General features: G+C 47.6%; 1 protein-coding gene across 1 annotated transcript; it reads right to left on the minus strand.

Annotated features, from left to right (window-relative positions):
- NLRP9 (NLR family pyrin domain containing 9) lies at positions 1 to 25,348 on the minus strand. Its single transcript, XM_066265223.1, has 9 exons — positions 25,069 to 25,348; positions 20,330 to 21,899; positions 16,476 to 16,637; positions 15,788 to 15,949; positions 6,593 to 6,763; positions 3,285 to 3,455; positions 1,687 to 1,857; positions 1,032 to 1,202; positions 1 to 133 (listed from the first exon to the last, which is right to left on the minus strand). Exons 1-9 carry the CDS (start codon positions 25,346 to 25,348, stop codon positions 1 to 3), a joined length of 2,991 nt encoding a protein of 996 aa, XP_066121320.1.
- Positions 25,349 to 27,668: the final 2,320 nt, after the last annotated feature.

Here is a 27,668-nt window from a genome sequence, read left to right on the forward strand (position 1 = left end):
TCAGATGAGGGAACCTTTCATACTGAGCTCGTCCCTTTTCCAAGGTTGGTGGACAATGGTCAGGTGGGGTTTTTTTTCTTCCACAGATTTCAGCAGAAGCTGGGTTTCCTCATCAAATGCAGATTTTTCCAGCCTGAGAAGACAGACATATTTGGCCCCCTCTACGTCTTCATGCCCTTCTTCCCTAGGTTAAGACTGGGAAAACTGCATCAAAGGTGCAGAGAAAGCACAAATCTCTTCCGTAGAATAGGGGATACGAACACTAGAGATGTGAACCATTTTGTTCACCTGGGAGCCCAACATCTGGAAGGCATTCAAATACTCACTCTACAGGTGTCCATCATATATACTCTTAAGTGAAAATATAATGTTCAGAATAATACTAACTGCTACTCTTGATTTAGGGATGGACTTCCGGGTCAAGACTCTGTTCACATCTTTATAGAACCCCTCCCACCTCTAAGCTGAGATTGTATCATTTTGGGCAATGTAAGTATAAGATGGTTATTTCTAGTAAAAAAAAAAAAGTAGTTCTTGCCTGGTGAAATTTTGCCTCTTGGAAACATTCAACAATGTCTAAAGACATATTCCTAACTTCCGGGAATGAATATAATCACCAGTATTTTTTTAAATCAATTGATTTTTCTTGCGATTTGATTGACACGTAATATGTTATATGTTGAAGGTACACAATGCGTTGGTCAGATACATCTATATATTGCAACATCCTGCCCTCCATCATGTCATATAATTATGATTTCTTTTTCGTGGTGAGAATAGTTAAGTCTGTTCTCTTGGCAACTTTGATGTTTCCATTTCTGATTGTCGTGACTGAAGGGAGGTGCTAGGGGTGTGGGACACGCAGGTAGAGCCCAGGGATGCTGCTAACATCCCACAACGCACAGCAGAGCCCCCCCCCCCCATGAAGAACTCTGCAGCCCAAATGTCCATCATACCAGAGCTCAGCCAACCTGCCCTGTAGACGAACATCACTCTGAGGTCACTCACCACCCAGAGAAACATCCACTCACCCGAGCAGCTGCAGGACACAGTCTGGGTGGCACAAGGCATCACACAGCATGATCATCCCATCATGGTCAAAGCTATTCCAGTCCAGGTTCAGGCCCCTCAGTGATTTGCAGACAATGAGAGCCGAGGCCAGGTCCTCACAACAGGCAGAGGTGAGCTGACATATTTCCAGCCTGCAAGAGGGACACACACACACCAGAGAAACCGCCCCAGCTTTGGTTGAACTGGAAGGCACACCATGGTGAGATGCTAATTCCATGCCTCTGAGCAGGAGACTTTACATTCTAAACCGGCAGCTCTCCAGTGGGACCACTGTGCCCCCCCTGGGGAACATGTGGCAATGGCTGGAGATATTCAACACACCAGGGGATGCGAACTGGCATATCATGGGTAAAAAGAAGCCAGGATGCAGCTAAACATCTGACAATGCACAGGAGAGTCCTCCCTCTCCATCACAGCAGAGAACTATTCAGTCCCCAAATTTCAACAGCGCCAAGATGGAGAAACCCTCGTTTCCCAGGACAACATTTTACTTTCGATGTTTTTCAAGACCCCACTTGTTTTTAAACCTGCTTTCCTTCAGTCCAATGAATCCTCCAGCTGATCCTGTTTTTGAAATATGGGAGACTTCCCCTAAGACACTCAGTAAACACTCACCCAAGATTTTGTAGTTTGCAGTTAGGATGCTTTAGAGCTTCACATAACCGTTGGACACCGGCATCTTGTATTTTATTGTTTCCCAGTTTCAGGGTCTTCAGGTTTTCATTTTTAATAATAACCGCAGAGAGGTCCTCGCAGCAAGCAGGAGTGAGGTAACAACCTACCAACCTGGGGGATAAACACACACACACACACACACACACACACACAAATAGATACTATTATGAGGTTCAATCTTGAATGCCTCGGCTAATTTTCACGTGCTGATATGAAGGATGAAAAGCCCAAGTTCTTTTGAGATAGTAACAATGATGATGATGATGATGATGATAATGATGCTGATGATGGTGATGATGATGATGATGATGATAATGATGCTGATGATGGTGATGATGATGATGATGGAGATGGTGATGATGATGATAATGACGCTGATGATGCTGAAGAAGGTGATGGTGATGATAGTGTACATTGGAGATGGTGGTGATGATGAGGATGGTGCTATGGATGATAATGGTCATGGTGGTCATGGTGACAGTGCTGATGGTGTTGATGGTGATGATGTGATGGTGAAGACCCTATAACTTCTCAGTTCCTTCTTCTCAAGCTAACACCCTGGGCTCCCCACCTTTTTCCTGCCTCATGATCTCTCTGCCCAGGGCCCCTCTGCTCTTCTTTTCCTTGCTGTTTTGGGATGCTCTTGACTCAAATACCAGTAAGGCTACCCATCACACCCTCCATATCAATCCACACAATTGCCAGCTTTTGCTGAGGAATTCCCTGAGTATTTTATATAATATCATGTCCCAGTCTCTGTGCTGTATTTAAGCTCACGAGTCCCCACAGTACTTATAAGTGCCAAGATTGAGAAAACACAATATATTCACTTACGTGCAGCCTCACACTCACATATGTGTTCATGCACTTTTGTGTATGCAGATATACATGTGTACGTGAAACTCCACGACACCAACTTCCGTGGAAACCAGGATGATGGAGCATCTCATTCAGCACTTCCCTCATCTACCCAGAAGAGCTTCTAGTACCTACAGGTGGCATGCATGACTCTCGTGATGTGTCTCCTACTATCGTTTATCATTCTTGTCCCAGGAAAGTCACTGATGATAGTTCTGTATGTCCATCATTCCCTCATTTCTTTCAGGCAGGGCATGTAATTTACCCCCATGTTGCACATGGGGAGAGGTGAGGCACCCTCACAAGTTCACCCAACTAGTCTTGGGCACTGAGGGCTCCATTTCCAGTCTCCCTGAGACCAGAGACTCAACCATCGAGTAGCATGTCCCAAATGGACTGGCGAATCCTTTAATTAAGACATACCCACATCAGCGCACCACTGGGCATTTCTAGAAGTGCCAGGCGGGGTCCACGCTTAGCCTTTTTTTTTTTTTTTTTCAGCAGACCCCATGATTTTCCCCCGTCCTGTTTCCTCCTCAGGATACCAGTATAAAAGAGAAGAAGAAGAAAGGAGAAGAGGAAGAAGAAGAAGAGGAGGAGGAGAAGGAGGAGGAGGAGGAAGGAAGAGGAAGAGGAAGAGGAAGAAGCTGACATTGGAATTAAGTCATAAGCAGACCTACCACAACTGCTGTAAGCTGCAGCTTGGCTGCTTCAGCGCTATACACAGAGACGCCACCCCACCATCTTCCAGGAAGTTGGACCCCAGATCAAGAACGGACAGAGATTTGTTGCACAAAAGGGCTTGGGAAATGTAGTCACAGGCGACAGAAGTCAGGCAACCATACTGCAACCTGCAGAAAGAGGCACACACACAACCAATGCATCCGCCTGCTGACACTCTACGTGGCCATCTTTTCTGAAGCCACGTGCAGAATCTCTATCATTCCTTGTACTCCATAGTCACATGAGACAAATAGGGGTAAAATGCAAAGCAGCTGTAAAAATACAAAGGCAAGAAGGTGGAAGACGGAGTCCGCAACTGGGGAACAGAATCTCAGATTCCAACTCTAAGTCAGGGCTCCACTCCAGCTGGGTGACCTCGGACAAAGCCACCCCTTCTCAAGTGACACAGCTTGCTGACTCGGTTAGTGCGATGTACTGGATGACATCCTATTTCACATGATTTTTTTTTTTAATATTTGAAACTAAACTGTGTTGCCTGATCAGGCAGTGGTGCAGGGGATAGCGCGCTGGACTGGGATGCAGAGAACCCAGGTTCAAAACCCCGAGGTCACCAGCTTGAGTGCGGGCTCACCAGCTTGAGTGCAGGGTCGCTGGCTTGAGCATGGGATCATAGACATGATCCAATAGTCGCTGGCTTGAGCAAGGGGTCAATTGCTCTGCTGTAACCCCCTGGTTAAGGCACATATGAGAAAGCAATAAATGAACAACTAAAGTGCCACAATGAAGAACTAATGCTTCTCATCTCTCTCCCTTCTTCTCTGTCCCTATCTGTTCCTCTCACTGTCCCTCTCTGTCTCTCTCTCTGTCACTAAAAAATAAAAATAGGCCCTGGCCGGTTGGCTCAGCGGTAGAGTGTCGGCCTAGCGTGCGGAGGACCCGGGTTCGATTCCCAGCCAGGGCACATAGGAGAAGCGCCCATTTGCTTCTCCACCCCTCCGCCGCGCCTTCCTCTCCGTCTCTCTCTTCCCCTCCCGCAGCCAAGGCTCCATTGGAGCAAAGATGGCCCGGGCGCTGGGGATGGCTCTGTGGCCTCTGCCCCAGGCGCTAGAGTGGCTCTGGTCGCAACATGGCGACACCCAGGAGGGTCGCAACATGGCGATGCCCAGGATGGGCAGAGCATCGCCCCCTGGTGGACAGAGCGTCGCCCCTGGTGGGCGTGCCGGGTGGATCCCGGTCGGGCGCATGCGGGAGTCTGTCTGACTGTCTCTCCCTGTTTCCAGCTTCAGAAAAATGCAAAAAATAAAAAAATAAAAAAATAAAAATAAACTGTATCTTTATGGGTTCTTGCATATGCACTGTTGGGAATTTGGAACATAACAAGAAGCCTAAGGTAGAAGTCGCTCAGAACTCAATATGACATCCTGGATGTATCTGGTTTAGTTGGCATCATGTTAAACATTTAAAAAAAAAATTAGCAGTCAACATGTCACAACCTAGAGATGTCACATGGAACTCCACACTTTCTAGCTACCTCAGACAAGCCACAGCCCATGGTCTCATGGCAAAGACAAGTATAAGGGGACAGAGAGTGCCCCTTGGGTGGGGCAGGCCCTGTGCATGTCACTGTCACACCCTGCCAGCCCCTCACTCACGCCTGTTATCTGACCCTTTCTCTTTCAGGAGCACCTGAGATCGTGACCTCTGGCAAACACCACTCCCTTGTGGGTGTTCTTCCTTTCTAGCTCTTCTGATTTTTGAGATTAGACAATAGGCATCTAATTCATACTTTGTTCCAATAAAATAAGCATTTTGAAAATTGGTTAATATTTTATTGGTTGCATAATATAACTTCCCAATGACTCATTACTCCAGACTCACAGCCTCTCTGAACACCTCCATGGGGGTTCTTTCACTTTCTCCCATTTTAAATTAATCTGGATTACCCTGGCTGGATAGCTGGGTTGGTTAGAGCATCATCCTGAAGTGCAGAGGTTTCCAGTTCGATCCCCAGTCGGCACGGACAGGAACAAATTGATGTTCCTGTCTGTATCTCTCGTTCCCTTTCTCTCTTTAAAATTTTAAAAATAATCTAGATTACCATCTGAATAAAAAATGTTTTTAATTTATTGGCTTTTTAGAGAGAAAGGAAGAAAGAAAGAGTGAGTGAGAGAGAGAGAAACATCAATTTGCTGTTGCACTTATTCATGCATTCATTGGTTGACTCTTGGATGTGCCCTGACCGGAAATCAAACCCAAACGCTGGTGGATCGGGATGATACTCTAACCAAATGCCACTGTGTGTGTGTGTGTGCATTGCATGCATCTATACACACATGCACACCTGAGCATGCACACATGCACAAATAAAAGCGTTGCTTCTAAATGACTCATCTGCTCCCATGGACGTGGGTGTTCCTGCACCTGTCGCCCTTTAAGACACCACAGAATTTTGCAGGATTTAACACTACATTTCTTGTGTGGCCTCAGAGGCTAATCAAGCACAAATGCTGCTGCTACCCCAGCCACACGCCCCAGCAGAGGACGCTGTCCGCCTTCTATACCAGATGCAAGACAGAAACTGAGACAAGGGAGGGTGCCTGGTGATAACACAGAACATATGAAGCCCCGGGCCTCAGAGGAATCACGTGAATCCTTTTTTTCCTTTTTTTGTGTGACAGAGACAGAGAGAGACAGAGAGAGGGATGGGAAGGGAGAAAGATGAGAAGCATCAATTCTTTGTTGCGACACCTTAGTTGTTCACTAATTTCTTTCTCATATGTGTCTTGACTGGGGTCTACAGCAGACCGAATGACCCCTTGCTCGAGCCAGCGACCTTGGGTCCAAGCTGGTGAGCCTTGCCCAAACCAGATGAGCCCACGCTCAAGCCAGAGACCTCGGGGTTTCGAACCTGGGTCCTCCACATCCCAGTCCAACGCTCCATCCACTGCGACACCGCCGGGTCAGACCTGACTCCATTTTTCTTAATGATTTCCACTCTCACTTCCCCAGCACCGAGCACACCTACAGACACAGTGTCCCTCGTCATGACAACGAGGATTCATCCAGCTGCAAATTCAAGGCCAGGCACCTAGGAACCAGCTGGCATCTCCTGAATCCAGCCTCGTGGTACCTATAGGGGGCAAGCGTGTGCATGCACCCCATTTTTACACATGGAGCTGCGGAGGCTGGAAAGCCAGCTCAGGCCTGTCTATAGGCTCCTCTCCGCAGCCCCCTGCTCCGTGAGCATTCGGTCGCCTTGACAACTGAGCATCCGGCGATCATGTGTCCAGGCAGACCAACTTACAACAGTATCTCCAGGGAGCAGCCTGGGTGTTGCAGAGCCTCGCACAGCAGCATGGCGCCTCTGTTCTTCACGGGGTTCTCCACCAGGGAGAGCAGCTTCAGCTTCTGGTTGCAGATCAGGATGGAGGCGACATCTTCGCAGGCTTCCTCCGTGATGTCACACTTCCCCAACCTGTAGGTGAGATGCAGGGTGTGAGCAGAGGGGTCACAGGGCGTATTGACCAACAGAAACAGACTCACAGATACGGAGAATAGACAGATGGTGGGGCACGTGGGAAGGGAGTCATGGGGCCGGGTGGAAAGGGAGAGGGGATTGAGAAATAGAGATCAGTATTTACAGAACAGTCATGGGAGTATAAAGTGCAGCACAGAAAGTATAGTCAATAATATTGTAATAGGCCTTGGCTGTTTGACTCAGTGGTAGAGCGTCGGCTGGCTGGTGTGTGGAGGTCCCAGATTTGATTCCCAGTCAGGGCACACAAGAGAAGTGACCATCTGCTTCTCCACCCCACCCCCCGCTCTCGATTCTCTCTCTCTCTCTCTCTCTCTCTCTCTCTCTTCTCCTCCCCTCCTGCAGCCATCGCTCAATTGGAGTGAGTTGGCCTGGGCACTGAGGACAGCTCCATGGTCTCTACCTCAGGTGCTAAAAAACTGGCTCTGGTTGCAACAAAGCGACACCCCAGATGGGCAGAGTATCGCCCCCTAGTGGGCTTGCCAGGTGGATCCCAGTACAGGTGCATGTGGGAATCTGTTCCTCCTCCTCCCCTCCTCTCACTAATATATATATATTAATAATTATGTATGATGTCATGTGGGGGCTACAATTATTGAGAAGATCACTTCATAAGGTATATAAAAGTCTAATCACTATGCTGTGTACCTGAAACTAATCTTTATTATATGCGGCTTAAGTGTCTGTCTGTTGCCAATAGCTTATTGGTTGCTTGCGTAACTGTACTAGCCAATGGGGTGAAGTTGCCACGGCTGAACGCAAATTGAGCGGGTCAGGGGGAAGGTGAACATTTGTTTGCATTGGCAATCATCTGTTTTACATAAAAACTACATCTTAACGTAATTTCTTTTAAGAATGCCTCCTAGAAAATACAGCACTGGAGAGAAAAGGAGCTAAAGCTGCACAAAAACAGCTTTCTTGACAAAAAGAAACCACTGAGCAAAGAAAGACAAGGCTTGCTTCAGTCGCAGAGCAAATGCGTCTTTCTCGGCAAAATGAGACTGATGAGCATAGAGAAACAAGGCTTGCCTCAGATGCAAAACAAAAAAGCCTGTCTCAACAAAATGAGTCCCTTGAACAAAGGCAGGAGAGAAATGCAAAAAAAAAAAAAAGACAGAGTAATGCTGACCGAAACGCAAAAAGGATTAAAACAGTTTCAAATGGAGAAACTTTAATTTTTGAGCACTCCTCTGGTGACATGAATATGAGCCTGCATTTGGACATGGTCAACTTTATGTTGCCTGTTCAAGAGTTTGTGAAGCCCTGGCCGGTTGGCTCAGCGGTAGAGCGTTGGCCTGGCGTGCGGAGGACCCGGGTTCGATTCCCGGCCAGGGCACACAGGAGAAGCGCCCATTTGCTTCTCCACCCCTCCGCCGCGCTTTCCTCTCTGTCTCTCTCTTCCCCTCCCGCAGCCGAGGCTCCATTGGAGCAAAGATGGCCCGGGCGCTGGGCATGGCTCTGTGGCCTCTGCCTCAGGCGCTAGAGTGGCTCTGGTCGCAACATGGCGACGCCCAGGATGGGCAGAGCATCGCCCCCTGGTGGGCAGAGCACCGCCCCTGGTGGGCGTGCCGGGTGGATCCCGGTCGGGCGCATGCGGGAGTCTGTCTGACTGTCTCTCCCTGTTTCCAGCTTCAGAAAAATGAAAAAAAAAAAAAAAAAAAAGAAAGAGTTTGTGAAAGGGCCCTGGCCGGTTGGCTCAGCGGTAGAGCGTCGGCCTGGCGTGCGGGGGACCCGGGTTCGATTCCCGGCCAGGGCACACAGGAGAAGCGCCCATTTGCTTCTCCACCCCCCCCTCCTTCCTCTCTGTCTCTCTCTTCCCCTCCCGCAGCCAAGGCTCCATTGGAGCAAAGATGGCCCGGGCACTGGGAATGGCTCCTTGGCCTCTGCCCCAGGCGCTAGAGTGGCTCTGGTCACGGCAGAGCGACACCCCAGAGGGGCAGAGCATCGCCCCCTGGTGGGCAGAGCGTCGCCCCTGGTGGGCGTGCCGGGTGGATCCCAGTCGGGCACATGCGGGAGTCTGTCTGACTGTCTCTCCCCGTTTCCAGCTTCAGAAAAATACAAAAAAAAAGAGTTCGTGAAAGAACGGATGTAAAATTAAAAATAATTGATGGTCCTCTGCAAGGCGAGCTTAAAAATGATGGAAAGACTCTTATTTAATGTGGTGCTAGAAGTTCTGGTCAGAGCAATCAGACAAGACAAAGAAATAAAAGGCATCCATATCGGAAAAGAAGAAGTAAAGGTATCACTTTTTGCTGATGATATGATCCTATACATCAAAAACCCGAAGGACTCCACAAAAAGATTACTAGAAACAATAAACCAATACAGTAAGGTCGCAGGATACAAAATTAACATACAAAAGTCCATAGCCTTTCTATATGCCAACAATGTAATATTAGAAAACGAACTCAAAAAAATAATCCCCTTCACGATTGCAACAAAAAAAATAAAATACCTAGGAATAAACATAACAAAGAATGTAAAGGACCTATATAACGAAAACTACAAGGCATTGTTAAGAGAAATAGAAAAAGACACAATGAGATGGAAAAATATTCCTTGTTCTTGGATAGGAAGAATAAATATAATTAAAATGGCCATATCCCAAAGCAATATATAAATTTAATGCAATTCCCATCAAAATTCCTATGACATTTTTTAAAGAAATGGAACAAAAAATCATCAGATTTATGTGGAACTATAAAAAACCCCGAATAGCCAAAGCAATCCTAAGGAAAAAGAATGAAGCTGGGGGCATTACAATACCTGACTTTAAACTATATTATAGGGCCACGATAATCAAAACAGCATGGTATTGGCAGAAAAATAGACACTCAGACCAATGGAACAGAATAGAAAGCCCAGAAATAAAACCACATATATATGGTCAAATAATCTTTGATAAAGGGGCCAACAACACACAATGGAGAAAAGAAAGCCTCTTCAACAAATGGTGTTGGGAAAACTGGAAAGCCACATGCAAAAGAATGAAACTCGACTACAGCCTGTCCCCGTGTACTAAAATTAATTCAAAATGGATCAAAGACCTAAATATAAGACCCGAAACAATAAAGTACATAGAAGAAGACATAGGTACTAAACTCATGGACCTGGGTTTTAAAGAACATTTTATGAACTTGACTCCAATGGCAAGAGAAGTGAAGGCAAAGATAAATGAATGGGACTACATCAGAATAAAAAGTTTTTGCTCAGCAAGAGAAACTGATATCAAAATAAACAGACAGCCAACTAAATGGGAAATGTTATTTTCAAACAACAGCTCAGATAAGGGCCTAATATCCAAAATTTACAAAGAACTCATAAAACTCAACAACAAACAAACAATCCAATAAAAAAATGGGAAGAGGACATGAACAGACACTTCTCCCATGAAGAAATACAAATGGCCAACAGATATATGAAAAGATGCTCAGCTTCATTAGTTATTAGAGAAATGCAAATCAAAACTACAATGAGATACCACCTCACCCCCGTTAGATTAGCTATTATCAACAAGACGGGTAATAGCAAATGTTGGAGAGGCTGCGGAGAAAAGGGAACCCTCATCCACTGCTGGTGGGACTGTAAAGTAGCACAACCATTATGGAGGAAAGTATGGTGGTTCCTCAAAAAACTGAAAATAGAACTACCTTATGACCCAGCAATCCCTCTACTGGGTATATACCCCAAAAACTCAGAAACATTGATACATAAAGACACATGTAGCCCCATGTTCATTGCAGCACTGTTCACAGTGGCCAAGACATGGAAACAACCAAAAAGCCCTTCAATAGATGACTGGATAAAGAAAATGTGGCACATATACACTATGGAATACTACTCAGCCATAAGAAATGATGACATCAGATCATTTACAGCAAAATGGTAGGATCTTGATAACATTATACGGAGTGAAATAAGTAAATCAGAAAAAACAAGAACTACATGATTCCATACATTGGTGGAACATAAAAACAAGACTAAGAGACATGGACAAGAGTGTGGTGGTTACCAGGGGTTGGGGGAGGGAGGATGCAGGAGGGAGGGAGGGAGAGAGTTAGGGGGAGGGGGAGGGGCACAGAGAAAACTAGATAGAGGGTGACGGAGGACAATCTGACTCTGGGCGAGGGGTATGCAACATAACTTAATGACAAGATAACCTAGACATGTTTTCTTTGAATATATGTACCCTGATTTATTAATGTCATCTCATTAACATTAATAAAAATTTATTTATATAAAAAAAATGATGGAAAGATCTACACAAGAAATGGTGTGTACAAAGAGATCTTTGACATGTGAATTAACATTTTATTATTTAAATCACCTTTATTTATTAAGCTAGCGGTGGCTCTTAAGAAATGTACCGCCAGTGGTTTCCTTCATTGCACTCTACTTTAAGCAATTAAGCAAGTAGAAGGGGAAACCCCGTGGGGCACTAAGCAAAGGGGCATCCTCGCCGCCTGCCCTGGGTAATTCAGTTTGAATTAGCAGACACCTTTGCACAAATCATTTTAATTACAATTTATAATATCTAGAACAGTGGTCACTTCGTATGACCGCCGGGCTTTCTAGTATACTATAATCTTGTACATCAAGTGGAATTGAAAAGTTACCTATGAGGGAGCTCCCATAAGACTATCCACTGATTTCTCAACAGAAACATTTCAGGCCAGAAAGGGTTGGCAAGAAATATTCACAGTGATGAAAAGCAAGGACGTACATCCAAGATGACTCTACCCACCAAAACTATCACTTAGAATCAAAGGCCATATAAAAGCTTCCCAGACAAGAGGAAGTGAAAGGAGCTCCTCACTGCCAAAGCAGTAGTACATGAAATGTTAAAGGGTCTTCTTGAAGAGAAGAAGATAAAAAACATGAACAATAAAATGGCAATAAATACATACCTATCAAAATTGAATCTAAAAAACAAAATAAATAAGCAGAACAGAAACAGAATCATAGATACAGAGGACATTTTGATAGCTGCCAGATGGGAGGATGATTGGGAGACCAGATGAAAAAAGTAAAGGGGTTAAGAGGTACAGATAGGTAGTTACAGAACAGTCACATAGATGCAAAGTATAGCACAGGGAAAATAGTCAATAATATTTATTCTAATAACTATGTATAGTGTCAGATGGGTATGAGATTTATCAGGATGATCCCTTAGTAAGTTATATCATGTTTAACCACTGGAGTATATATCTGAAACCAATATGATATTGTATGTCAACTGTCACGGAAAAATAAAAATTATTTTTAAAAATTTTAATTGGTCTTGGACCACACCCCGACTTCTAATCTCACACCTGCCAACTCAATGTCCACATTTCAGATTTTTTTTTTCTGTATTTTTCTGAAGCCGGAAACGGGGAGAGACAGTCAGACAGACTCCCGCACGCGCCCGACCGGGATCCACCCGGCACGCCCACCAGGGGGCGACGCTCTGCCCACCAGGGGGCAATGCTCTGCCCCTCCAGGGCGTCGCTCTGTTGCAACCAGAGCCACTCTAGCGCCTGGGGCAGAGGCCGAGGAGCCATCCCCAGCGCCCGGGCCATCTTTGCTCCAGTGGAGCCTCGGCTGCGGGAGGGGAAGAGAGAGACAGAGAGGAAGGAGAGGGGGAGGGGTGGAGAAGCAGATGGGCACTTCTCCTGTGTGCCCTGGCCGGGAATTGAACCCAGGACTTCTGCACGCCAGGCCGACGCTCTACCACTGAGCCAACCGGCCAGGGCCTTTTTTTTTTTTTTAATGAGAAAGAGAGAGAGGGAGAAAGGGATATACAGGAAGGGAGAGGGATGAAAAGCATCAATTCTTCATTGCGGCATCTTAGTTATCCATTGATTGCTCTCTCATATGTGCCTTGACTGGGGGCTCCAGATGAGCCAGTGACCCCTTGCTCAAGCCAGCAACCTTTGGGCTCAAGCCAGTGACCTTGGGCTCAAGCCAGTGATCATGGGGTCATGTCGACAATCCCACATTCAAGCTGGTGGCCCGTGCTAAAGCTGGCAACTTCCAGGATTCAAACCTGGGTCCTCAGCATTCCAGGTGGACACTCTATCCACTGTACCACTGCCCAGATTTTTTTTAAAAAAGCAAATATAATTACATAACTCTCCTTGTTAACCTTTGGTTACTTTCCACTGAAGTTAGGAACAAGTCAGAGCCAATGGTTCTCAACAGGGGTGATCACTGACTTCCAGAGGACATTTCTCTGTGTCTGGAGACATTTGTGGTTGTCACATCTAGGGAGAAGGACACCACTGCCATCCAGTGGGGGGAGGCCAGGATGCTGTTCAACATTCCACATTGTTACGGGCAGTCCTCCACAACAAAGGGTTATCCAGACCTCAATCTGATTATCTGGTTATTTGTCAATAGTCCTGAGGTTGAAAAGCTCTGGGTCTGAGTTCTAATGCACCTTCAAAAGGCATCCCATGAGCCAGAGCCAGTTTCTCACTGTTGGCACTTCCGGATTTTGGGCTGGATGATTCTTTGTTGTGCATTGGAGGAAGTTGAACAGCATCTGTGGCCTCCACCCACTAGATGGCAGCAGCATTTCCTCCATGCGTTTGTGATGTTCAAAAGTATCCCCAGACACCGGCATCTTCACAGTGACAACACGACCCTTTGTTGAGAAATACTAGGCTAGAGAATATCGGATTTTGAGGACCTCTCAGATTCATTACCAAACTGAAGTCAAGAGAAGAGTTGGTCTGCCCCAAAGAGGCCAAGTCTCCAGCTAAGATATCTCGACAACTCACTCCTGCTTTCCTATATCTGATACCCAATAATACTTAGGTGAATGAACAGTAGATAAAACTCTTTGTAAATGGCATAACATGAAATGGGGCAAAAATACTCAGGAATTCTGCAAGTTCCCCTTGAGTAGAGAAAGCTAGAGTAGAAAAATAATAAAAGAATTGTTGTGGCCCTAGCTGGTTGGCTCAGCAGTAGAGTGTCGACCCAACATGTGGAAGTCCCAGGTTCGATTCCTGGCCAGGGCACAGAGGAGAAGCACCCACCCATCTGCTTCTCCACCCTTCCTCCTCTCCTTTCCCTCTGTCTCTCTCTTCCCCTCCCGCAGCCAAGGCTACATTGGAGCAAAGTTGGACCCACACACTGAGAATGGCTCCATGGCCTCTGCCTCAGGCGCTAGAATGGCTCCGGTTGCAGCAGAGAAATGCCCCAGATGGGCAGAGCATCACCCCCTGGTGGGCATGCTGAGTGGATCCCAGTCAGGCACATGTGGGAGTCTGACTGCCTCCCCACTTCTAACTTCGGAAAAATACAAAAAAAAATTGTTGTAAAACAAAACTAAAAAACAAAATTATTTTTAAAGAAAAAAAAAGTGTGGTATGGAAACACCTCAAACAGTAAATAGGAGCTACAGTAAACTTAAATGGTCCAACAACTCTTATGCACAGAACCTGCCTCCTCCGGGTTTTGTTTACTGCTACTTCCATTCCTTCCTTGTTCCTTCTACTGAAAAAAAAAAAAAATGGGTTGAGCCTGTCTAGAAATCACCCAACCAGGGGAGCATCATCCCAGATCAGTTTTAAGAGAAAGAAAGGCCTTGGCCTGGGTAGCTCAGTTAGTTAAGAGCATCATCCTGTTACACCACAGTTGTGGGTTTGACCCCCATCAGGGCACATACAAGACTCAATCAATGAATGCATAAATAGATAGAAAAACAAATCAATGTCTCTATCTCTCTCTCCTTTCATCTCTTCTTCCTCTCTCTCTCTCAAACCAATTTTAAAAAGTTTTTAAATTAAAAAAAGAGTAGAAATCATTTTAGGCAAACCAGTCACTTCCCCTCTGGACTCAATGTCATCATCAGCTGCATTAGACAATCATACTTGTGGTCATTGCATCCTTCCTTATTTTACGTTTCTACAAATATCTTCAGGGGAAAATATTTGGGGTTCTGTTTTTGGTATGGTTGGCTGAGGGCAGACACAAGAAGAGTCAGATGGGCCCTGGCCAGTTGGCTCAGTGGTAGAACATTGGCCCAGCGTGTGGAAGTCCCGGGTTCGTGTGGAAGTCTCCTGTGTGTCCCAGGGCACACAGGAGAAGCACCCATCAACTTCTCCACACCTCCCCCTCTCCTTTCTCTCTATCTCTCTCTTTGCCTCCCATAGCCAAGGCTTCATTGTAACAAAGTTGGCCCAGGCACTGAGGATGGCTCCATGGCCTCCGCTTCAGGTGCTAGAATGGTTTCGGCCACACGGATCAACACCCCAGATGGGCAGAGCATAACCCCCTGGTGGGCATGTGGGTGGATCTCGGTCAGGCACATGCCAGAGACTGTCTTTCTGCCTCCCCACTTCTCACTTCAGAAAAATATGGAAAAAAAAAAAAAGAGCAGTCAGGTAAGGTGTCTGTGAGAAGTCAGCTGGTCACACAGACAGGAAGGATGAGATGACCTTTCTGAGAGGACACCTTGCCCAACAGACTCCATCTCTCCTCATAGTATTTTTTTTATAGGGACAGAAAGAGAGTCAGAGAGAGGGATAGACAGGGACAGACAGACAGGAACAGAGAATGAGAAGCATCAATCATCAGTTTTTTGTTGTGAGACCTTAGTTGTTCATTGATTGCTTTCTCATATGTGCCTTGACAGTGGACCTTCAGCAGACTGAGTAACCCCTTGCTCGAGCCAACGATCTTGGGTCCAAGTTGGTGAGCTTTTGCTCAAACCAGATGAGCCCACACTCAAGCTGGCGACCTCAGGGTCTCGAACCTGGGTCCTCTGCATCCCAGTCCAACACTCTATCCACTGCGCCACCGCCTGGTCAGGCTCCCCTCATCAGCATTTTTGCAGATACTGTGACAGAAGTGATGAATATGCAAGTCAGAGGCTGATGCAGGAAAGAATGGAAATGGGTGCATTCAAACTGCCAAGTCCTCATGGGGAGGGGGGAATATATGTTCTTCCTCACCGACACCCCAGGCACTTACATGAGCTGTTGTATGTTGCACATGGGATGCTTCAGAGTCTCACACAGCTGCCTGACTTCCTCCTGGGAGAGATTGGTGCCATGCAGATTTAGGAAGGTCAGATGAGCACTGTGAAGAATGGCTTTAAAGAAGTCGATTCCATTTCCAAGATCAGAAGCAAAACTGTACCTGCAAAGAACGAGAAATTGGAACCCACCCATCCAACAAAGGGTCACATCACTGTTTTGAGAAATCTGGTTACTCTCGCCTATAAATTTTTATTTTATTTTTTTGACAGAGACAGAGGGAGGCAGAGAGAGGAACAGATAGAGATAGACAGGAAGGGAGAGAGATGAGAAGCATCAGTTCTTCATTGTGGCACCTTAGATGTTTATTGATTGCTTTCTTATTTGTGCCCTGATTGGGGGGGGGTAGGTACAGCAGAGCAAGTGACCCCTTGCTTGACCAGTGACCTTGGGCTCAAGCTGGTGAGCCTTGCTCAAACCAAATGAGCCCGCACTCAAGCCGGTGACCTCGGGGTTTTCGAACCTGGGTCCTCCGCCTCCCAGTCTGATGCTCTATTCACGGCACCACCACCTGGTCGGGCACATACTAACTATACTCAATTGTTGTAAAGCCAGAGTGGAAAGAATGAAGCTCTCCTGTTAAAAAAAAAAAAAAAAAAAAAAGAGGCCGACGTCCAACTTACACCAACTTTTGAAGTTTGCAGGTGGGCTGTGCCAGCGCCTTCCAAAGGATCGCATGGGAGGCCTCATCGAAGCTGCAGTTGTACAAATCCAGAGTCTGGAAGTCCCGGCTGGTGGTGAACACGGAGCAGATGTCCCGCCAGTAGGCGAGTTTCTGATTGTAACTGTAGGAGAACGGACAGGGGCTGAATTCAACTCAAGACCTTCTCAGAACAGGAAACACGCCATTCCCAGAGCCCCTCCAAGTGGAGGGACACCCAGGCCTGACCAGGGAGGGGGGAAGACAGGTAAGCGGAGTCCATGTGGCACAGTGGTTGAGAGAGGGGACCCTGAGGCCACAGCAATGGGATCAAAACCCCTGTGAACCACGTTGTTAGTGGTGGGACCCTGGGCAGGCTAGTCAATCACATTCTACCTCCATTTCCTCCTCTTTCCGGTCATTGTGCTTGGTTATTGCAAACAAAGCTTGGTGCTGGGTGACCCATTGGTGAATGGGTATTGTGTCCAAAAACATGACTGCACAGGTGTACAATAAATAAATCCTGGGGATGTAATGTACAGGGTGACAACTAGAGTTTATATAGATATAAATATATATTTATATCTATTTATATTTTTATATATATGTATATTTGTGTGTGTGTGTGTGTGTGTGTGAAGCATGGAGGCAGAGAGTCAGACTCTGGCATGTGCCCGAACAGGATCCACCCAACATGCCCACTAGGGTGCAATGCTCTGCCCATCTGGGTCGTTGCTCTGTTGCAACCAGGGCCATTCTCAGCACCCAGGGCGAACTCTTTCTAATCGAGCCATAGCTGTGGGAGGGTAAGAGAGAGATAGAGAGGAAGGAGAGGGGGAGGAGTGGAGAAGCAAATGGGCGCATCTCCTGTGTGCCATGGCTGGGAATCGAACCTGGGACTTCCACACGCCAGGGCCGACGCTCTACCACTGAGCTAACTGGCCAGAGCCAAGAGACTAGATCTTAAGTGTCCTCATCACAAGACAAAAAAAAAATTCTACAGAGCTCTGGCCGGTTGGCTCAGCGGTAGAGCGTCGGCCTAGCGTGCGGAGGACCCGGGTTCGATTCCCGGCCAGGGCACATAGGAGAAGCGCTCATTTGCTTCTCCACCCCTCCGCCGCGCTTTCCTCTCTGTCTCTCTCTTCCCCTCCCGCAGCCAAGGCTCCATTGGAGCAAAGATGGCCCGGGCGCTGGGCATGGCTCTGTGGCCTCTGCCTCAGGCGCTAGAGTGGCTCTGGTCGCAATATGGCGACGCCCAGGATGGGCAGAGCATCACCCCCTGGGGGGCAGAGCACCGCCCCTGGTGGGCGTGCCGGGTGGATCCCGGTCGGGCGCATGCGGGAGTCTGTCTGACTGTCTCTCCCTGTTTCCAGCTTCAGAAAAATGAAGAAAAAAAAAAAAAAAAAAAAAAAAAATTCTACAACTTTGTATGGTGATGGGTAATAACTAGATTTGTGACCATTTCATAATATATACAAATATTGAATCGTTATGTTGTACAGCTGAAACAAATAGGCTGTTATTTGTTAATTATATCACAATTAAGATTTTTTTATATTTTCTTTTATTTATTCATTTTAGAGAGGAAAGAGAGAAAGAGAGAGAGAGAGAGAAGGGGGAAGGAGCAGGAAGCATCAACTCCCATATGTGTCTTGACCAGGCAAGCCCAGGTTTCTTTTTTTTTTTTTTTTTTTTTTTTGTGAAGCTGGAAACGGGGAGAGACAGTCAGACAGACTCCCGCATGCGCCCGACCGGGATCCACCCAGCACGCCCACCAGGGGCGACGCTCTGCCCACCAGGGGGCGATGCTCTGCCCCTCCGGGCCGTCGCTCTGCCGCAACCAGAGCCACTCTAGCGCCTGGGGCAGAGGCCAAGGAGCCATCCCCAGTGCCCAGGCCATCTTTGCTCCAATGGAGCCTTAAGCCCAGGTTTCAAACTGGCAACCTCAGCATTCCAGGTCAATGCTTTATCCACTGCACCACCACAGGTCAGGCAAGATTTTTTTTTTAAATTTAAACATGAATTTGAAAGGTGCAATGTATTTGAGGGCTAAAGTGTACGCTGATAATCTAACCCCAATGAAAGGGTAACAAGTTAAGAATCAGCAAAGAGATAAAACAGAAAAAATTCAGAGGAAACTAGGCAGAAGCTTCCAAGAGCCCCTTCTCAGTGTAAGCACCAGGATATGCTAACATGCCATGAGCCCTGGCCAGGTAGCTTGGTGGATTAGAGCACCGTCCTGATTCACCAAGGTTGTGGGTTTGATCCCTGGTCAGGGCACATACATACAAGAATCATCCAATGAATGAATAAAGAAGTGGAACAACAAATTGATGTTTCTCTCTCTCTCTCTCTCTAAAATCAGTAAGTAAAATTGTTTAAAAAGAACTTCTTTTAAAAAAAGTTAGTGCCTGACCAGGCAGTGGCACAGTGAATGGAGCGTCGGACGGTGCAGAGGACCCAGGTTCGAGACCCCAGGGTCGCCAGCTTGAGCGCGGGCTCATCTGGTTTGAGCAAAAAGCCCACCAGCTTGAACCTAAGGTTGCTGGCTCCAGCAAGGGGTTGCTCGGTCTGCTGAAGGCCCGCAGTCAAGGCACATGTAGGAGAGCAATCAATGAACAACTAAGGTGTTGCAATGCGCAATGAAAGGCTGGTGATTGATGCTTCTCATCTCTCTCCGTTCCTGTCCGTTCCTGTCTGTCCCTGTCTATCCCTCTCTCTGGCTCACTCTCTGTCTCTGTAAAAAATAAATAAAAAATTAAATAAAATAAAAAAAGTTAGTTATTAGCCCTGGCGGGCTAGCTCAGTGGTACAGCATCGGCCCAGTATGGGGAAGTCCCAGGTTTGATTCCCAGCCAGGGCACACAGGAGAAGCACTCATCAGCTTCTCCACCCCTCCCCCTCTCCTTTCTCTCTTTCTCTTCCCCTCCCTCAACCAAGGCTCCACTGGAGCAAAGTTGGCCTGGGTGCTGAGGATGGTTCCATGGCCTCTGCCTCAGATGCTAGAATGGCTCCAGTTGCGACAAAGCAATGCCCCAGATGGGCAGAGCATCACCCTCTGGTGGGCATGCTGGATGGATCCCGGTCGGGCACAAACGGGAGTCTGTCTCTCTGCCACCCCGCTTCTCACTTTGAAAAAATACCAAAAAATAAAAAGTTTTTAACAAATAAAAATAAATAAAATGCCATGAGACAAAAGTGTTGTCATGACAACAACAAAACCTACTTGCCTTTCTATTTCAGCTTGGCTTTGTGAAGTAGTTAGCACATTTCCCCCATGTTTCTACAGATGGAAAATCTTTCAGAAGTCACTGCTCACGGTCACAGAGCTAGCAACTTTGAGTACCTAAGGCCATGGTTTGTTGTTGTTTTTGTTTGTTTTTTTGTTGTTTTTTTTACAGAGACAGAGAGAGAGTCAGAGAGAGGGATAGATAGGGAAAGACAGACAGGAACGGAGAGAGATAAGAAGTATCAATCATTAGTTTTTCATTGCGACACCTTAATTGTTCATTGATTGCTTTCTCATATGTGCCTTGACCACGGGCCTTCAGCAGACCGAGTAACCCCTTGCTCTAGCCAGAGACCTTGGGTCCAAGCCGGTGAGCTTTTGCTTAAACCAGATGAGCCCGTGCTCAAGCTGGCGACCTTGGGGTCTCGAACCTGGGTCCTCAGCATCCCAGTCCGATGCTCTAGCCACTGCGCCACTGCCTGGTCAGGCATGGCTGTGGTTTTTTTAAGGACAGAGGTATAAGGACCCGTGAAATACCCAACAGGGAATGGAGCAAGCCACAGGTGAGGGGGTGGGGGGGCAGGGCGGATTGTAGCAGGTGGACTTACTCTAAGGCGTCCTCCGAGTTCTCCGAAAGCACATTCTCTACGCACAGGTGCAGCTTCTGCACGTTCTGGCAATGACTGAGGCAGAAGGAAGACACGGACAGGTCGTCCGCGTTGCCGATGTAAATGTTCACATTGTGGAAGAAGTTCATCACCTGCGCAGTGAAGGCTTTGTCCTGGGTCTCGAACAGGTTGTTCAGCACCTCCTGAAAGTTCAGCACCGACGTGTTGGGGTCACGGCGACTGAAACCCCAGAGGCAGCGGGCCACTTCCTGCTTCACCTTCTTGGACAGCGGGAAGCCGAAGGCAGCCTCCAACAGCCTGGCTGTGTCCTCACTGCAGAGCCCGAACAGGAAGGTCCCCACCTGCTGCATGTACGTGGGGCCTCCTTTCGTCATCACGGAAGCCATGACTAACTGGGTGACAGTCCCAACAGCCGGGGGAGGGCTGCCATCCTGGGGCCGTCGCAGCAGGTACCAGACTGCAGCGCAGAACTCCTGGACGCAGGCGTGGCAGAAGGTGAACTGGTCCCCGTTCCTCCGGAGGAGCCGCATGTCCAGCCACCTGGTGGCCTCGGATTCCGAGACCCCATTCCTCCTGAGGTCCCCGGCCTGGAAGGCAAATGTGTCGGTCCAGATGCCCTCAACCGCCAGGGCACACAGGCTTCGGAGCCGGGCTCGGCCCTGCCTGGGTGGGCAGCCCTGGAGCCCTGATTTGCACACGCTGGTGACAAAGGAGGCGTAGAGGTTGGTGGCGCTTCCGCAGACAACTCCCAGGGCGTCCCCTCTCTCCTGCTGCCATTTCAGGCAGGTGCAGATCAGCCAGCATGTCAGGGGATAGCGACACAGGATGAACAGCGCCGTGTCGTCCCTGACCAGACGGAAGGCTGTGGAGACTATGCCCTTCCCCAGGAAGAAGTGGGAGAAATACAGCTCCCTGTCCCGTTCGGAGAGTCCAGGGAGGGTGATGGATCTGGGATGCTGCAACAAGCAGGCCACTCTTCGCGAACCTGGCTCGCCCACAGAGACCAGCAGGGATGACTCCGGCAGCAGGTGCTTTAGCAGCAGGCTGCTGAGGATCACCGCTGTCGGCCGGCGCCGTCCGGGGTCATCACAGAGGTCACCGGCGTCCAGGGTGAACTTCAGCTCCTCAAAGCCATCCACGATGAACAGGATCCTCTCTGCCCGGGAGAGAATGGCTTCAATGGGCTCAGAAGCCTCGGGCCAGTCCCTGGACAGGAGTTCCACCAGGCTGGTCTCTGGGGTGCTGTTCATCTCGCAGCCGGCCAGGAAGAAGATGAAGGTGAACCGATCCTCCCACAGGTGTCCCTCCGCCCACTCCAACATCACTCGTCTCAAAAGGGTTGTTTTCCCGATCCCCTCCGGGCCCCCTAAGACCACTGAGAGGGAGGGGTCCCCAGCTGCTGGGCGGGCTGCATATGCGGCACACAACTCCTCGTACTCAGTCTTGGTGGTTTCTGTGTAGAAGTCATCAGGCACTTGGAGGCAGGTCTCGTTGTCCCAGATGAGACGGAATTTTTCCTTCATGTGACTTTTATAGGGGTTGAATTTGTCTGAGTTAAACAGGGCAGAACACAAGACAGTCTTTAAACATCCACTCATTCGCCATCACGAAGACAAAGGATGGTGGGATAGAGAAGGTGTGGTACACGTGGACATGGAATACTACGCAGCCATGAAAAATTATTAACTGTAAGTGAAACCCTATGGCATTCATCTTTCTCTGTCTGACTTATTTCACTTAGCGTGATACCTTCTAGATCTATCAATATGGCCACACATGGTGAGGTTTTACATTTTTATGGCTGAGTAATATTCCATTGTATATATGCACCACATCTTCTTTATCCAACCTTCTATTGATGGACACATGGATTGCTTCTATAGCTTGGCTCTTGGTCATAATGCTGCACATAGGAATACATATATCTATTTCAAGTGAGTGTTTTTGATAAACACCCAGAGTGGAATTGCTGAGTTGTCTACTACACAAACACAAACAAAATAAAAACAGACAAATAGAAACAGAGACAAAAGGGGTGGTTACTAGAAAGGAAGGGAAGGGGTGGGTGGATGAGAAGAAAGGGGACTATCATCAATAAGATTGTGATAAGTCTATACAACGACAGAAAACTACTAGAATCAGTGGGGCGATCACACCATAAGGTCTAAAAACATCAAATCACTACATTATATACACCTGAAACTAATATAACCAATGTATGATTCTATACCAACTAAAACTCTTAAAAGAATTCCATTGTAATCCCCAACATTGGAAAAAGTAAGGAAAAAGTAAGGAAAGTTTGAATGCTACACTTTCAGGAATTCTTTTTAAAATGTAATATTACCACATGCCCATAACATGCATGGATCTTCAGAGTATCACACTGAGTGAAATAAATCACACAGGGAAGGACAAGACCGTACGATTTCACTCATTTGTGGGATGTAAAACGGAAAGCAGCAAACAAGGTCACAGACAACAGTATGATGGCTTCCAGAAGGGAAGGGAAGGGAATGGGGGCAGGTAGAAGAGGGTAAAGGGGGGTACATGGCGATAGGAGGAGACTTGACTTGGGGTGGTGAGCACACACTGCAAGGCACAGAGGACGTATTATATAGAATTGTACATCTGGCATAATGCAACTTACACAATGTCATTAACCAAAGCCACCCGATTATTTTAATTTTTTTTAATGCACTCATTCTTTGTTACTCAGAATAACCCTTACAGATGGACTTAAACACACACATGAGGACAAATGTCCAACCATGGATGACCAGGGTGGCTACCTTAGTTTGGTTAGGATTGGAATCCATCTGAAATTCTGTCCACGAAAGAACCCGACTGAAGCTGGAAGCCCACCTCTGTGTTACTGGTTACACCAAGCGGTGGACACATGGAGACAACATTTTGAACTGGAAGGGTGGACGCAGCGTCTGCCAGGGGTCAGGGCCGAGGACATTGCGAGTGCTGTTGTGTCTTCCGCCACCTCAGAAATCCACTAAGGTTCACTCTCCTCTCACTTTACAAGAAAATGTTGAGGGACTTAATGGTAGCCAGCAAATGTGGACTCATGAATAAACATCAGGGTCCAGGGTCTATCCCACATGTGTCTGTCTTAAAAACCATAAGGTCCAAGATGGTTTCTACTGCCCCGTGCTGAGTGCAGCTGATTTCAGAGACACTCGCTTGGACTGTCATTCTTTCAACCTGCCCTTTCTGTGTTCCTTCCAGGGCCAAGCAGCCCAGGAGAGGGGGTGGACACAGCTACAGATACCAACAGGGACCGTGCCCGGCCCTGAACAGGTGCACATTAGAGAAGGTACGCACTTCTGTGTGTCGTCCAAGCAAAGGGCACTGATGGCTTTGTTAAAAGACGTATGACTGGAAAATACCTTGGGATGGAAAGATGTCTCTCTATGTCTGTCTCTGTCTCTCTGTCGCACTATCTTTGTCTCTCTGTCTCTGTCTCACTGTCTTCATCTCTCTGTCTCTCTCTCTGTCTCACTGTCTCTCACTGTGTTTCTCATTTTCTGTGAGTGTCTCTGTCTCTGTGTCTGTCTGTCTCTCTCTCTCTCTTTGAAAGAAAGGGGCAGGGTTGTCAGCAGTCGCGACCTAAGATCAGGATCTCTGAATCTCCGGGTCCCTCCCCTAAGACACAGACCTACTCTGTGCACACTGGCCACCTGAGCCCACCTCTATAGTCCCACCGAGACACTCAGGGTCAAGAGGAACCGATGTCCACATGAATCTCACATGTCCCATTGTGCGGCGAGTAATAAATGTTCTAAGTCTTTTGGGGCTTGTGATGTCCTTAGACACCCAAGCTAGGGGAGTGTGGCAAGTGGACCTGATGGTGGCTTGCTGCTTAGAACTGCCTTCGCCATTGATGGTGCAAGTCACTAACCTCGGGTCCGTAAACCAGAAGGTCGCCATGGTCTGGCTGCTTCTGCCGAGACTTCCACGCTACTGTAACCCACCTAAGTCTCAGTTCACCTATCAGAACAAAAAGCCTACTCCCACAGTTAGATAAAAATCAATGAAAGGCGGGCCTGTGAAATTGGGCACAGCCCCCTGCAGCCTTCGATGACCGTCTCAATGACGAAATGTTAAAAGGAGTGATGCGTCTGACACGGCATCTGTTTGTTTGCTGGGACTTGGAACTCACCGCCTCTTCATATATTTTCTGGGAAAATCAAGGAGCGTCTCCCCATTTGCAAACCCCAGAGCCATGGTGAGGATGCAAAGACATTATGCTCAAAAGGTGCTTCCTGTGTACCTGGGGGCATTCACTCTCTGTAATGATTCCCTACTGTCAGGATGCTGCCCGGTCCCTCATGTGGGTTCGGTCAGAAGGACAGACAACTACCATATAGGCAATTCCCTCTCAGCAGATGCCAAGTGCCAGGTTATCTCCTGGGGTAGCATCAAATCAACTTGGAACAGAAAAATGGGGACACCACTTAGGTAAACGGTCCGTCTCAGACACCACCCACCCACCCACCCACCGGCCATTGCTGGCCCACGTATGAGCCAAGTTGGCTTGTGACAGTTCCACCACCTCCAAGTCTCCCCTTGATCCGTAACACACATTCGTTCCCAGTGGATGGCGGGTGAACATGAATCCATGACGGTATCACCTTCGTGACTGTGAGCTCTCAGTAGAGCCATCTTCCCCGCCTCCACGAGCCCCACCCCTCACCTTGCACACTTACTTCTGATCTCATCTTGAGCCCTGGCCCAGAGATCGCGCCGATGGACCTGCAGAAACAGGCTCAGTGTGATCTCCCATGCCCATTTGCCTGGGTAATGCTGATCCAACAATGCTGCGAGGTCCTCTCTCGAGGCCTTCTTCAGCTCAGGCCACGGGATGGGCTTCAGTTGGAATTTCAGAGGCTCTTCTTTGAGGAGCTCCTTAAATTTCCAGAACTCTTCCTTTCTGAGCTCCCCCAGGTACCACAACAAGCCAAATTCAGAGAAGAAAGATTCGGCCATCTCGTCCTGGGATGGTGAGCTCGGACTTCTCCAGCAGGGGGGAGGGGAGGAAGAAAATGTTCAAAAAATGAGAAATGGGTGATTCTGAGGAAGAAGGATATGATCACAGTTAAATCTCAGCAGCTGAAGGTGGTTTCGGGGCATTACCTACAGTAGCCAAGATAGGGAACCAAACCAAGTGGACGAAGATGTGGTACATTTACAGTATGGAATATTACTCAGCCATAAAAAAAGAGTAAAATCTGGCCCTGGCCATTTGGCTCAGTGGATAGAGCATTGGTCAGGCATGCAGACATCCTAGGTTCAATTCCTGGTTAGGGCACATGTGAGAAGTAACCATCTGCTTCTCCACCCCTCCCTCTCCCCTTCTCTCTCTCTTTCCCTCTCGCAAGTAGTGGCTCTGTTGGTCCGAGTATCAGCCTCAGGCACTGAGGATAGTTCAGTTGATTCTAGCATCAGCCCCATATGGGGGTTGCCTGGTGGATCTCGGTCAGGGTGCATGCTGGAGTCTGTTTCTTTATCTCCCTCGTCTCACTTTAAAAAGAAAAAAAAGAGCGAAATCTTACCATTTGTGGCAGCACGGATGAACCTAGACATTACTGTATGTTCAGTGAAATAAGTCAGATAGAGACAGACTGATACCCTGTGATTTAATTTATATATGGAATCAAAAGAACAAAATAAATGAACCAAGTTGAAAAAGAGGCTCTGGCCAATTAGCTCAGTGATAGAGCATCGGCCTGGCCTGTGGAAGTCCTCGGTTCAATTATCAGTCAGGGCACACAGGAGAAGCAACCATCTGCTTCTCCACCCCTTCCCCTCTTGCTTCTCTCTCTCTCTCTGTCTCTCTCTTCCCCTCCCACAGCCATGGCTCCATGGAAGTGAGTTGGCCCAGGGCGCTGAGGACGGCTCCATAGCCTCCACCTCAGGCGGTTAAAAAGTAGCTCCGGTTGTAACAGAGCAACATCCCAGATGGGCAGAGCACGCCCCCTGGTGGGCATGCTGGGTGGATCCCAAACCAATAGAATGTTGAATGTCAATGGTAATTTCAAAGCACATTTTAAAAAGGATACTTTAACAGAAAAAACTTTTTCTAATCAACACGTTGAAAAGGTAATGAGAACCAGGTAAAACTCATTTTAATAGTACATTTTTTATTTAAAAAGTAAAGAGGAGAAATAGGTATAATTTTAAATTTAGGTATGCATTCTCAGCAATATAGCTTGATGTTATAGGATTCATTTTAGCAGAGGGGCTGTTTCGGTTAGCACTTTGTTTCTAAGACTCATCTTGTTGCTGCATTGGTATTGCTGTGTAGTTACTATCCACTGTTACGATCCCAGTGTTTGTTTTTAATTCATTCTAGAAAGGGAAGAGGGAAGGGAGAGGGGAGGGGGGGGGAGAGAGACAGAGAAATGTCAATTTGTTTTTCCACTTATTTATACATTCATTGGTTGACTCTTTTTTTTTTTTAAGTGAGAAGCAGGGAGACAGACCATCAGACAGACAGATTCCCACATGCACCCCAACCAGGATTCACCAGCAAGCCCTCTAAGGGGTGATGCTCTGCCCATCTGGGGCCACTGCTCTGTTGCTTGCCAACTGAGCTATTTTAGTGCCTGAGGTGAGGCCATGGAGCTATCCTCAGCACCTGGGGCCAATTTGCTCAAACCAGTCAGGCCATGGCTGCGGGAGGGAAGGGGAGGGAGAAAGAGGGGGAGAGAGAGAGAGAGAGAGAGAGAAGGGAGAGGGGAAGGGTAGAGAACCAGATAGGCACTTCTCCTGTGTGCCCTGACCAGGAATCAAACCCAGGACATTGACATGCCGGGCCAATGCTCTACTGCTGAGCCAACTGACCGGGGCCATTGGTTGATTCTTGTGTGTGCCCTGACAGGGGATTGAACCCAAAACCTTGGCATATCAGCACAATGCTCTAACCAACTGAGCTACCCAGCCAGGGCCCTATTCCTCTTTCTTAATGGTACAGTTGACTGGCTCATAGATCTCCTTCTAGTTTTTTATTTACAACATGAATGCTGCTTCTGGGAACAGCTCTCGCATGTGCCTTGGTGCGCAGATGCAGACATGGCCCTGGACTAATAGTTCTAAGTTGTCCCCTATAGGAATCACGTTTATGACAGTTTTCTCTCATGAATATGACTACATCCCCTCCAGCATCATGTGAGAGTTTCTCTGCTGCACTGTGCTTCACATGGTCTAAGCCCATGTTGGTGACAGACAAAATAAACCAACATAAAGGGAGGTGGAGGAAGGGCGAGGGGGACAGACGGTGATGGATGGAGACTCGGCTTAGGGGGGC

The sequence above is a fragment of the Saccopteryx bilineata genome, chromosome 3 (genome assembly GCF_036850765.1).
Source record: "Saccopteryx bilineata isolate mSacBil1 chromosome 3, mSacBil1_pri_phased_curated, whole genome shotgun sequence".
Taxonomy (NCBI): Eukaryota; Metazoa; Chordata; class Mammalia; order Chiroptera; family Emballonuridae; genus Saccopteryx; species Saccopteryx bilineata.